We start from the raw sequence: 13,738 nt of genomic DNA, 5'->3' as shown, positions 1-13,738 counted from the left end.
CTTTGGATGGCCAAACTAATTCTTTGACCAAGGTAGCTGCCAGCTCTCGGGTCCCCGGTTGACTCGATAACTCTTTTTGCAATTTCTTCAAAAAGAGCTCGAGCCCCCGGGCCCCACGGCCCCAAGGTCTCCACACCAAAAGGCACGAATACGAAGCTTCCATCGAGGTTTTCATATTTGCGCCTTTAATATACGTCAAATTGACGTCATTTCGATGTTAATGAGACATGGTTCCAGCGCAATAGCAATTTGCGACGTGTACCTACAGCACCATCTCCTAGGGAGATTAGTTAAGGTTGTATGAAAGAGATCGCTATAAAGCGATAAGACTGCCTTTTTGGACTTTTTCAGATTTTTTTTAACCTGTCATTTACTTTGTGGGGCAATCATAGGGGCAATAAAGAATATACATGACGACCTCCCTGGCGCAGTAGTGAGCGCTGTGGTCTTATTAGTGGGAGGTCCCGGGTTCGATTCCTGGCAAGGCTTTGGAATTTTATAATTTCTAAATTTCTGGTCTGGTCTGGTGGGAGGCTTCGGCCGTGGCTAGTTACCACCCTACCGGCAAAGCCGTGCCGCCAAGCGATTTAGCGTTCCGGTACGATGCCGTGTAGAAACCAAAGGGGTATGGGTTTAATAAAAACTGCCATACGCCTTCCAGGTTAGCCCGCTATCATCTTAGACTGCATCATCACTTACCATCAGGTGAGATTGCAGTCAAGGGCTAACTTGTATCTAATTAAAAAAAAAACATAGGTACAGATTAACAACTGACGGGTAGATTTTGATAGGTATTTAACACATTCAATCCATTCCCATATTTTTTGTCCATATCACTACGTACCCATATTATAAATGCGTAAGTGTGTTTGTTTGTTGGTCTGTCCTTCAATCAAAGAAAGTTCACTTCAATAAAACAATTAGGTACGTCGAAATACTTTATTGTGTCACGCGTAGGTACTTCAAATAGCATTACATATCAGAGTGAGCCATATCGGAGGATCTGCGGACGGCAATGGGCAGCCGCACGAAGACGAGGAACAACACCTCGAGTGCGCTGAACAGACCCACGCCGAGGAACATGTTGAACACTCCGCCCAAAGATGCTGTGAAACAACATATTAAACTTAAAGCGTGTAACCTTTACAGTACCTACCCATAAACCTTGTACATTGTATATGGAATTGTAATAAATTGAAATTGAATTAAAATGATCTCCGGCGCTCAGGAAATATTGTACGTCTACCTTTAGAAAGGGATAGCAGTTAATAGAGCGTTGTCTCTGTCGTTGAGACCAACAAAACGTCACATAGATATGAGTGACAGAGACAACGCTCTACGAAGCAGAAATGTGCAATATTTCCTGGCGGATACTGTACGCGCGGTTCTAGTAAAAATAAACGCATGCGGGATTCCATTTTCAAAAAGGAGTCTGTAAGTCAATGTAAGTATATTTTTAATGATACTTAAGGCGTAAACAAACAATGCGACGCGTCCGTAAGCCGCGGCTGATTAGTATCCAGATATCTATCTATAGGTCGCGACTGTGAGCCGCGTCCGATAATTTGTTCCTGCCATAAATATGAAAAATCTAAAGCTAGAATCTTACAAAGCAATGTGATCCAAGTTTCGGTGGAATTAACCACAAACAATCGGGACTCGCTCAACCGCACCGCTATCCGCAGCACCGAGCTGATGCTGGCGTTGAGACCGGCGCTGGAAAAGACATCAACGTCCACTAAGTAGCGACAGCAACGCGACAGCAGTAGCAATGCGACAGTTCATAGGACTCGTACACGAAGGGTTCCGTCGTACAAGAAATACTTAATTTCTTAATTGACATTAAGGCGGCCATTTTGATTTTTTTATTATTTGATGTTATAGCGGCAATAGAAATTCTATGACAACTTACGGTTCACGAGATAAATCCCGGTGACAGACACACAGACACGCTTCAAAGGATAATGACAGAATTTCTATAGGACCGTAACCCATTTTATTGTAGGTATTAAAGTCGTTTACACGTATGCTTTATGCAGCATTTTGTTGCAGTTTCATCACTGATAACTAAACATAAAATTTAAACCTATAGAACTTGCGGTTTTTCATTAAATCTAAGGTTAAGTCACATAATGATTTTAGGTTATATGCAATTTACCTATAATTATTGTGAAACTAATAAAAACATCCACAAGTTTAAAATCACAATTTTCAATTTTTAAGCGGTTATTTAATACTAGGATGATTATCATTAATTTATGTTGTGTGTAAATTGGTGGGTCCAGGATCTGGCATTCACCTTTCAAAGAGAATCAGGGTCCAAGTGAGGTCTAGGTAGAGAGCTAACTTGTCATCGAGGAATAAAGGTAGAACTTACTATATTTCGTCGTTAGTATATTGGAACGCGTTCATAGGGCTGGATTCCAGAGCCATGTACGTGAACACTTTCTTGCATGCCGGGAGACAGGTGCAAGAGTCATTATTTTCTGCATTGAACAAAGAATATAGATACAGAGTTTATTTTTGAATAGTCTGAAGAACCAGCCTCATTTTGAGCCTAATCGTTTACTGCTGAGCGTTAAAAACCTAATGCACTTCGGTAAAATGCGAATTGTTAGAACGACATTCACGTGAAATTTACTAGCAACCGGCCGCAACTTGCTCCCATGGAAATTTCAAAAAATTCGGATTATTCCTTGTCTACACTATCCATACTTAATATTATAAATACGAAAGTGTGTCTGTCTGTCTATCTGCTAGCCTTTCACGACCCATCCGTTCAACCGATTTTGATGAAATTTGGTATAGAGATAGCTTGCATCCCGGGAAATGACATAGGAATTTTATCCCGGAAAATCAAAGAGTTCCCACGGGATTCTTAAAAACCCATCCGTCTGTGGCGAAACGGAACGTTTCTAACGCCAATGACGTATGTCATGTTTTGGCGGCATTCGACAAGTGACAGATGTCAAAGACTGGATTCACGAATCGCTCTCCCTCGCCATAAATATAATTGTTATTAGAATTAAGATTTTTTTAAAAGAATATTAGCCATGTTAAATGACTAATATTCCCCTTTCCTCTCCAACTAAGCGTCAGGCTTGTGCTAGGAGTAGGTACGACAATAGTGCAACGGGCGGGGTTTGAACCGTCGACCTTTCGGTTTTCAGTCCACTCCTTTACCAGTTGAGCTATTGAGGCTCTAACTATGTTGTGTTACATAATCTTATCCTGTGATATGTGAAGTATAATCGTCCGTACCTATATTAATTACTCTAATACATCTGATAAACTCTTTTAAACAAGTGGGCGTTTTATTCCAACCAACGAATAACCCATGCCCATACGTCTAACCCATTTATATGAAATTCAGTACAGAGGTAGCTTGCATCCCGGAAATTGACATAGGCAACTTTTTATCCCGGAAAATCAAAGAGTTCCCACGAGATTTTTAAAGATCCTATAGCCGCGCGAACGAAGTGGCGTGGAATTCAATGCTTTAGCTAAAAGCCAGTTACCAAAATGATAAGTCCTCAGACAGGCGAGTTGCGTGATGGAGCAGGGAGGCACCGCGCCGCTCGTCGCACCGCTCGCCGCGCGGCTCGCGCTGCGCAGCGGCTCCGAGCAGCCACAGTGTCGCTCCTTGCACTCTAACTGCACGTAAATAATAGGTAATTATCATCATCATTAAGACGTAAAACTTCTTTAGGCGCTGTTGCAAAGAGTACAGAGGACATTTTCGCATTGGCCAATAACTAGCGCTTTATTTCTCACTAGCTTATAATCGCGACTTCGTCCGCGTGGACTACACAAATTTCAAACCCCTACATTCAGCCCCATAGGTGTTGAATTTTCAAAAATCCTTTCTTAGCGGATGCCTACGTCATAATAGCTATCTGCATGCCAAATTTCAGCCCGATCCGTCCAGTAGTTTGAGCTGTGCGTTGATTCATTTTTATATTATATAGAGATATGCAGTCAACCTAAGAGAAAATTATCATAACAGTGGTCAGTGACAATGAATATAGAGTGGAGCGCGCGAGAAAATGCGTATTCACTCTTTCTTAGAAAGACCCTAAAGTTATATGTAGTAGGAATAAGTTCGTATCAGAAACGTTAAATAAATACATTTGTGCGAGTGGATTGGATGCCAACCACAAAAGGATGCCAATGCTCACGGCTTCAATCAATCAATCAGCCTGTTTGCGTCCACAGCTGGACATAGGCCTTCCCAAGAGCGCGCCACCACACACGATCCTCTGCCTTCCTCATCCACCCACTTCCCGCTACCTTCTTAAGGTCGTCAGTCCAGCGGGTTGAAGGTCGTCCCACACTGCGCTTGCCGATACGCGGTCTCCACTCCAGAACACGTCTGCCCCAGCGGCCATCGGTTCACGGCTTGTCGCTGTTCTATTGCAAAATGGTGGAAGAGAAACAAGGTCATGAAGTTCCTGAGCATATTTTTCAAAGCTGTCAAAAACAAGCATACCAAGCATCTATTCCTAGAGTATCCAGGAGTAGACACACAGGTCCCCTCCGTGATCTTCTCTGGATCACTGTCTTCGAAGGACGTGAACGTGATGTGCGCAAGGTAGTTGTATCCTGGAGTCAACGACATTGGTTCAATCCATTCCTCACCGTCGTATTTTGTGAAGAACTGGAACCAAGGAAAATATACATTGGTTTCAAGTCAAAACATCCCTTCCCTTTAGATTACAACATGGGGTTATTCAAGGGGCGGACCAACAAATTCCTAAAAGGCCGGCAACGCATCGGCGGTTTCTCTGGCGCTGCAAATGTTCATGTGCGGCGGTAATCACTTAACATCAGGTGACTCACCTGCTCGTTTGCTCGCTATCTCTAATAAAAAAACAATACTGGACGATAGTGGAGAAAATGAGTCTACGCATACGATTCTGAACGCAGGAAATGAAAGTTTAAGATGATACCCACGTCACGGTTTAATCTAGTGTGGAGACCACTAGTAACCGACGCCAAAATAACTTGTTTTTGTGAAATAAGGATTTTTTTTTTTTTTTATACCCAAAAAATGCCTCCTACGCAGGTACTGAGTCAATGGGTTTTAGAAAGTGGAATGAATTGATACAAATGCATTTTGGGCGATATTCTTAGATCAGGCTATCCCTAACCTCTTATCGCGGTAAAAGGACATCAATCATTGTTCCTTAAAGAAAGCGTATCCAAGAGTCATTAATCCAATTTACTTATAACCTAAAACATGTTAGGATTATGTGACGACGACCTCCCTGGCGCAGTGGTAAGCGCTGTGGTCTTATTAGTGGGAGGTCCCGGGTCCGATTCCCGGCAGGGGTTTGGAATTTTTTGATTTCTAATTTCTGGTCTGGTCTGGTGGGAGGCTTCGGCCGTGGATAGTTACCACCCTACCAGCAAAGCCATGCCGCCAACCAAGATTTAGCGTTCCGGTACAATGCCGTGTAGAAACCAAAGGTTTATGGATTTAATAAAAACTGCCATACTCCTTCCAGGTCAGCCCACTTCCATCTTAAACTGTATCATCACTTACCACCAGATGAGATTGTAGTCAAGGGCTAACTTGTATCTGGATTAAAAAAATATTTTTAAAAAGAAATATGTAAAGAAGTTTCAATGTAAGATTGTTTATACCAAAGCCAAATCTTAATCCAAATTGAAAACAGAAAGCCACAAAAGCTAAAACGTCACCTAGCTAAAGTACAGTATGTTACCTCACAACCGTTGAACGCAGACTGGTCAGAACACTGCACAGCGATGCTGAGTCTCCTGGTTACTTCCAATCGAGCTGCTATTATTTCGTTTGAACTGAGGCTAAAATAAAAAATCTACTGAACATATATATATATTTTTTTAAAGAATGTTCCCCTTTCCTCTCCAATTAAGCTTCAGGCTTGTGCTAGGAGTAGGTACGACAATAGTGCAACGGGCGGGGTTTGAACCGTCGACCTTTCGGTTTTCAGTCCACTCCTATACCGGTTGAGCTATTGAGGCTCTATTATCTTGAAACCTGGCGTAGGTGTATTTAAGTAAAAATATACCATCAGCTCGAAACTTCAGTCTAGTGCTGACGTCACTAAAATGGGGGCCATGCGCATTAGCAATTTGCGGGACTTATACAATACATGAATGTATGTTATACCGCTTACCTGTAAGGTCTGGAAACACAGCAGGTCCCCCAATCAGTCAATTCCTTCCTAAACAGCAACTTGCATGGCATCATATGAGTTTGCCAACGACAATTTAGTACAATACTATGGCAGGGCGGGGTGACTCTCATCAAGGCTTGAGGCAAGGTCATGTTGTTTTTCACAAGCATCTCCTCGAGGATCGTCAGATGTTCAAGTGGCGTTTTCTTTCTTCGTAGCACGTGGCTGAGTACAATTGGCAAGCGGTCTGTTATATTTTCAGGTATTGACCTGAAAAGTCACAATTTATTTGAATGGACTTGGTTTTTAAGCGTTTTTAAGGGTTCAGAGTGCAGCAGCAAAATACCGTTGGTTGATTGCAAAAAAAATTACAGACTGAATTTATGGCATTTTGGATGCAACATTGCATTTCAATTTTCAGCCAATAGTTAAGTCAGCCAATTAGAACTGATTGCAATCGTCATACTGTAGTTGTCGAATTACTGCGGTAGACCCCTCGGCCTGCGTTGGATGCGTATAAGTCCCGCAAATTGCTAATGCGCGTGGCCGCCATTTTATTGACGTCAGCACTACACTGAAGTTTCGAGCTGATGGCATATTTTTATTTCGGCTGACGTCATTTCGATGTTAATGAGACATGGTTTCAGCGCAATAGCAATTTGCGGGAATTATACTTGAGTGTATGTTGTGACGCACACTCACAGATTGTGCAGGCAGTAGTTGGCCACGGACTCGGCGGACGGGCACACGGCCACGAGCGGCATGCGCACCTTGGGCAGCTGGCCGCGCAGGTCCTGCAGCGTCAGCAGCGCCGGCACTTGCAGGAAGCGCGCCCACAGCACCGAGCACAGCACGCCGGCGCAGCACGCGCTCGCGCAGCAGCAGATCAGCCAGCCCACGCTACGAGAAAACACCTCACCAAATAGTAAACAAATTGTTAGTCCTAGATAACATTGGGAAGAAGTAAAAGATTTAAAACAATTTCCTTCACCTTCAGCAATTATTTAAATTACGCTGATGTACCTGCGCAGAAATCTTATTTTTGAATGGCGCGAAAATATCTCAATCAATCATAGCAAGCGGCTCAATCCATATTGTGGAAATATATAAATTGAAACTGGCTGGTAAGCGTAGTGAGATAGGACCTCACTAAGGCTGAGATCTATAGAGCGCACTTTGACTTTGCTCAGACTTAAGATTGAGTTAAACGAGACAGATTTATATGAGAGATATAGCTCTGTCTCGTTTTCACTCTGTCTTAAGTCTAAGCAAAGTCAGAGTGCGCTCTGTAGATCTCAACCTAAATATTCTACACGTACTAATAAGTAAGTAGCTACTTATTAGTACGTGACAGGTCGCGATAGCAATCGGGGTATGAGGCAAGAGGACGTCCCGCAGACCGGGAGAGATATAGCTCTGTCCCGTTTTAACTCTGTCTTAAGTCTAAGCTAAGTCAGAGTGCGCTCTATATATCTCACCCTAAGTAAGAAGCTGAACGATGTAGAATATAAGATGACACGCAAATACTTATTCGTATACTACATACATACCTACTTCCAACGTCAGTTTAGTCTAATTTAAAGGCAATAAAGCTAAAATTTAAAGCAAATAAACTTTCACTCACCGATCGTAATAGTGTTTAGATGTCAAATATTTGAATCCATGTAACGTCGTGTCTTTGCAGAAGTCCCGAACTGCACGACCACACCCTGACTGCTTCACTTTCGGTTCTTTCTTCTCCGAATCCCTCGTGGGATACGTTTTAAACGTATCGATTCTTAAAGACATGGTGATGATGCTCAATTTTACTAGTTTCAAGTTTTCAACCTAAAAATTTCAAACCTAACATTAAGGCTGAGATCTATAAAGCGCACTTTGACTTTGCTTAGACTTAAGTTTCAGTTAAAACAAGATAAATTGCCAGTGGTATAACGCTGTCCTGTTTTAACAGTGTCTGAAGTCTGAGCAGAGTTAAATGCGCTCTATAGATCTTAGCCTAAGGCTGAGATCTATAAAGCGCACTTTGACTTTGCTCAGACTTAAGATTGAGTTAAAACGAGACAGATTTATATGAGAGATACAGCTCTGTCTGGTTTTAACTCTGTCTTAAGTCTAAGCAAAGTCAGAGTGCGCTCTGTACATTCTAACCTAAATATTCTGAATAAGTAGCTACTTATTAGTACGTGACAGTGACGTGACGATAGCAATCGGGGTATGAGGCAAGAGGACGTCCCGCAGACCGGCACGTCACTCGCGCTATCCCGCACCGGATTAGCGCGGGGGCTGTGGGTGTGCGGGGCTGCCCACCCCGATTGCCATGTCGACCTGTCGCGAACTATAGTAGGTAGGTACTTTATTTGCAAAAGTACGAAAGGTACAAATTTTTCGTAAACACTCACCAATTACAACCCGGGTATCTTTAAAACAAGAGTGAATAGGCATCTTCTAAGTAAACGCGTCCCATCTTAGGCCCCATCATCACTTTCCATCAGGTGAGATTGTAAAAGTAAAAGTAAAGTAAAATATGCTTTATTGTACACCAAAACAAAAACAATAGACATATAACAAATACAGCATGTACTTACAATAGGCGGCCTTATCGCTAAAATAGCGATCTCTTCCAGGCAACCTTAGGGTAGAGGCTATAAAAATTAAAGAAAGCGGAAGGGGTGTACTAATTAAATAAAGTAACTAAATACACATAATATATGTATATATATATATAAATGAAAATACAACAGTAAATAAGAGAGGAATAGACGACAGATAAGTGGAATAAAAAGTAAAAATAAATAAACACATCAAATGGAGGATAAATAAAATAGCTTCAATTTTGTTTTAAAAACTGATAGTGATTGAGACTGTTTGATATCCAAGGGGAGAGAATTCCATAGCAGTATAGCGGTAACAGTAAATGATTAATGTAAAGATGTTTTGGGGTGTAAGTGGCCCGAATTCCATCCTAGTGGCCAAAGTCAACCTCACCTGCCCGTGGTGCACCCTGCCAATCAGCTAACGAGGCTCTGACGCTCCCAGTCCCATTCATGGGTCGCTGTATTTATACCGCACAGCGTAATCACTATGGTATGTCTGCTTCGTGGTAGGATCCTATCCCGAATCCGCCTGGCTAGCGACCACACTCCAGTCGTAACCAGCCGCAAAGCACCCTGTGCGTTCCGGCTGCGAGCTGGAGAGCCAGTTCCCCCTCCCATCCCCCCGAATAGTGTAATTCCTGTGGCCATTGGGTCCGTCGTGGAGAATTAGGCCCTCTCGTATCCGTAGGCGTGATATATTGGCGCGGGGTCCAGGGAGACCCGATGAAACGGTTGTCCGCTGGCCGCCCGTTGGTCCGTAGGGGGCCCGAACCTAGGATTCCCGACCTAGGAGGCTGCCCCGCCGCCGACGCAAAAAGCCCGGTGAATGACCGGAGTGCCGGAGTGGGAGACCGGAGTGGAACCCGCCGGTCATTCAACGGATCGGATTGGGGGCCCTTCCGTCCCCCGTGCCAGTAACTCACTCTACCTGCGTGATCGGGAGCGGCTGACTCCACATCTTTGACCTGGAGACCACCGTTGTTACAACATTCGTCAACCCGGTCCTCTCTTCGATCAACCCCTAATATACACACATGATGCCAAAAATTAACAGAAAGAATCGATATACAGCGGCGCCTCGTTCCACATTCCGTGTGAACTTTTGCAACATTAGAGGGTTGCACTCCAACTTAAACGCCGTCCATCATCACCTTGAAACGGCGAAGCCAGCTATACTATTCCTAACTGAAACTCAAATCTCACCCCCCGACGATACTTCGTATCTAAACTACCCCGGCTACAAACTGGAACACGTCTTCTCGCCACGCGCTGGCGTGTGTGTGTATATTAGAGGGGATATTTGCGGTCAACGCCTATACACCCTAGAGGTTGGGGGCCTATCTCTACTTTGGTTGCGCGTGGACTTCGGGGGTCAAACCCGAGTCTATGCGTGCCTGTACAGATCTCATAGCGGAAACGCTGAGACGGACCGACTCTTCGACCACGTCCAAAGATCAGTGGACTATATACAGGAGCATATTTCTTCCGCCGAGGTGGTGATCCTAGGGGACTTCAATGCCCACCATGTGGAATGGCTAGGATCACGTACCACTGATCACGCCGGGAGGTGCGCCTATAATTTTGTCCTGGCATACGACTTCAACCAACTGGTTACGCGACCTACTAGGATCCCCGATATCGCTGATCATACCCCCTCTATTCTCGATCTTTTTCTCACCACTCACCCTACCGGCTACCAAGTTAGTGTCGATGCTCCGCTAGGGACGTCTGATCACTGCTTGGTACAGACCACCGTGCAGCTTCCATCATCCGTTTGCACGCGTGATACCGGTAGCCGTAGAGTCTGGCATTACAAATCAGCTGACTGGGATGGTCTCCGCGAATTCTACGCCTCATATCCATGGGGGCAGCTTTGTTTTTCCGTAAATGACCCCAACATCTGTGCTGTGGCCGTTGCTGACGCTATACTCCAAGGTATGGATTGCTTCATCCCCAACTCTTTAATACCCACCGGTGAGCGAGCACAGAAATGGTTTAACGGGACCTGTAAGAGGGCTGCAAACCTTAAGCAATCCTCTTACCGATCCTGGTTATCAGCACAACGCAACAACGAACCAAATACCGCCATCCTGAAAAAACAATTTAATGTTGCCTCTAGATCCTACAAAAATGCCATTGCCAGGGCAAAATTCAAGCATGTCGACAGAATTGGACAGAGACTAGTCGCAATGCCATCTGGTTCCCGCGCGTTCTGGTCGCTGGCAAAAGCCATTCAAGGCAACTTCTGTCGTTCCTCGTTTCCACCTTTGCGCAAACCGGATGATACATTGGCCCACACCGCCAAAGAGAAAGCCGAAATTCTAGGCACACTCTTTGCTGCCAATTCAACGCTTGATGACGGGGGGAGAACACCGCCTACCATCCCGCGGTGTCAAAGCTCGCTGCGTGACATACGCTTTACCCAGACAGCTGTGGGTAAGGCACTCCTCTCTCTCGACGTCAATAAAGCGAGTGGGCCGGACGGTATTCCTGCGGTTGTGCTCAAAATATGTGCTCCTGAGCTGACACCGGTCCTGACTCGTCTGTTCCGTCTGTCTTACTCCTCCGGTACAGTTCCATCTTCGTGGAAGACTGCCTTAGTTCACCCTGTTCCGAAGAAAGGCAATCATTCGGACCCCTCAAATTATCGACCTATCGCGATTACCTCCCTCCTGTCCAAAGTCATGGAGCAAATCATAAACGCCCAGCTGCTGGGATATCTTGAGGAGCACCAGCTGATCAGTGATCGTCAATACGGTTTTCGCCACGGCCGATCAGCTGGTGATCTTCTTATTTATCTCACGCACCGCTGGGCGGAAGCCATTGACAGCAAGGGAGAGGCCCTGGCGGTCAGTCTTGATATTGCAAAAGCCTTTGATAGGGTTTGGCATGGGGCACTTCTATCGAAACTACCATCTTACGGACTACCAGTGAAGCTGTGTAATTGGGTCGCCAGTTTCCTTGACGGTCGCAGCATCAAGGTCGCTGTCGACGGTTTTTGCTCGGAACTCAAACCCATCAATGCTGGCGTCCCTCAGGGCTCGGTGCTATCGCCCACACTGTTCATCCTGCATATCAATGACATGTTGCATCACAACAACATCCATTGCTATGCGGATGACAGTACGGGTGATGCCCTGTACAAAGGACATACACAGCTTTCTCGCGCAGTGCTGGAGGAGTGTAGAGCCAAACTTGTGTCTGACATAGAAACCTGCCTAGGTAAAGTGTCAGAATGGGGCGCACAAAACCTAGTGCAATTTAACCCATCTAAAACACAGGTTTGCGCGTTTTCCGCCAAAAAGTCCCCTTTTACATTACCTCTTCTCTTTCAGAGCACTCCCCTCACACCTTCCAACAGCATTGGGATCCTTGGAGTCCACATTTCGAGCGAGGTTCAATTCCGCGATCATTTGGAAAGCAAGGCCAAATTAGCCTCCAAAAAGCTTGGGGTGCTCAACAGAGCAAAGCGGTACTTCGCGCCTGAGCATAGGCTCCTACTCTATAAGGCGCAAGTCCGCCCTCACATGGAGTACTGCTCCCACCTTTGGGCTGGAGCACCCCAGTACCAACTCCTTCCATTTGATCGGATCCAAAGGCGGGCTGTTCGACTTGTGGACGATCCCAAACTTACCGGCTCGTTGGAAAGCCTGGAGCACCGCAGAGACGTTAGCTCTCTATGCGTGTTCTATCGCCTGTATAATGGGGAGTGCTCTGAAGAGCTTTTTGACCTCATTCCACCCTCTTTTTTCTACAACCGCACCGCGCGCCACCGTAAGGAATTCCACCCTCACCATCTGGGTGTCTGGTGCACTTCGACCGTCCGTTGCGCCAGATCCTTCTTTCCACGCACGTGCAAACTGTGGAACCAACTCCCATCGGCGGTGTTCCCACTAGATTATAACATGGGGTTATTCAAGGGGCGGACCAACAAATTCCTAAAAGGCCGGCAACGCATCGGCGGCTCCTCTGGTGCTGCAAATGTTCATGGGCGGCGGTAATCACTTAACATCAGGTGACCCGCCTGCTCGTTTGCTCGCTATATCTATTAAAAAAAAAAAAAAAAAAAAAAAAAAAAAAGAAGTTTCAATGTAAGATTGTTTATACCAAAGCCAAATTTTAATCCAAGTTGAAAACAGAAAGCCACAAAAGTTTGCGTACCTAGGTATAATGAATTTAAAAAAAAAACACTCAATTGTTTTTTATCCACAAAAATTAATCGAGAAAGCTCTTTATCATAATGCTAAATGGTTATAAAAAAATAAAAAAATGGTTTAAAATGGAGGTTAGTTTTCTGTTTAAGGTCAAGGGTCCACCAATGGTGGTTGACAACTCCATAATTATTGATGGTTATCAGGCGATCGCGTGGCAGTCAAGATCGATTAGCCCCGTGTTTAGATAACGATCTTGCAGGTTCAGCACTAGATTCATTTCCATACTCTGGCAAAGTAAATAATATACCTATCTATTATAGTAACGACTCAATCGGTTGGCACAAAGGAGAGAGTTTTTTGTTGTTAATTATTGTTTTTTATTTTACATTTCGTTAATTTTTAAGGACATAAAAATTTGGGGCGGAGTGATGTAGGGGGACTGCTTACGCTAGCATCTAGCCACTCGGGCATACATTGTAAGAAATAGCGTCAGTACTCAGTAGTGCAGTTGCTCCCGGCTCGCCGTAGTATTAAGTCCTTCCTTATCAGTTGTCACAGTATTTATTCTATTTTATGTAACTGTAATAAATCTCTAACGAATTGGTGAACCTGGTGTTATTTGAACCTGATAGACTGAGCAAGAACACGGCGCTATCTAGTGGTAAGGTGAAGCCAGCTATTATTTGAAAATGAGAAGTCACAGTACCTAATGCCACTCGTTGAACTATTGTCGTAAGCACTCCTACAGGATGATTCGCTAACACAATATACTGAGGTACCTAGTGAAACACACAGAAGTGCTTATATCGGGTATAGCGTTCGCCATTGT

At 44.5% G+C, this 13,738-nt stretch overlaps 1 protein-coding gene and 1 long non-coding RNA gene across 2 annotated transcripts in view; both read right to left on the bottom strand.

Annotated features, from left to right (window-relative positions):
- LOC138402504 (uncharacterized) overlaps positions 1–13,738 on the bottom strand; it is a 73,040-nt gene that overhangs the window by 49,090 nt on the left and 10,212 nt on the right. The window lies entirely within an intron of this gene.
- LOC117982970 (sodium channel protein Nach-like) lies at positions 934–8,038 on the bottom strand. The gene is made up of 9 exons (XM_034969412.2): positions 7,786–8,038; positions 6,864–7,061; positions 6,162–6,431; positions 5,727–5,826; positions 4,490–4,657; positions 3,519–3,654; positions 2,378–2,486; positions 1,610–1,716; positions 934–1,106 (listed from the first exon to the last, which is right to left on the bottom strand). The coding sequence occupies exons 1-9, from the start codon at positions 7,947–7,949 to the stop codon at positions 973–975; spliced, it is 1,386 nt and encodes a 461-aa protein (XP_034825303.1). The 5' UTR covers positions 7,950–8,038; the 3' UTR covers positions 934–972.

This window comes from Maniola hyperantus, chromosome 6 (genome assembly GCF_902806685.2).
Source record: "Maniola hyperantus chromosome 6, iAphHyp1.2, whole genome shotgun sequence".
In the NCBI taxonomy this organism is placed as follows: domain Eukaryota; kingdom Metazoa; phylum Arthropoda; class Insecta; order Lepidoptera; family Nymphalidae; genus Maniola; species Maniola hyperantus.
The sequence above is the reverse complement of the archived record's forward strand: the minus strand, read 5'-3'. Positions and strand labels throughout refer to the sequence as shown.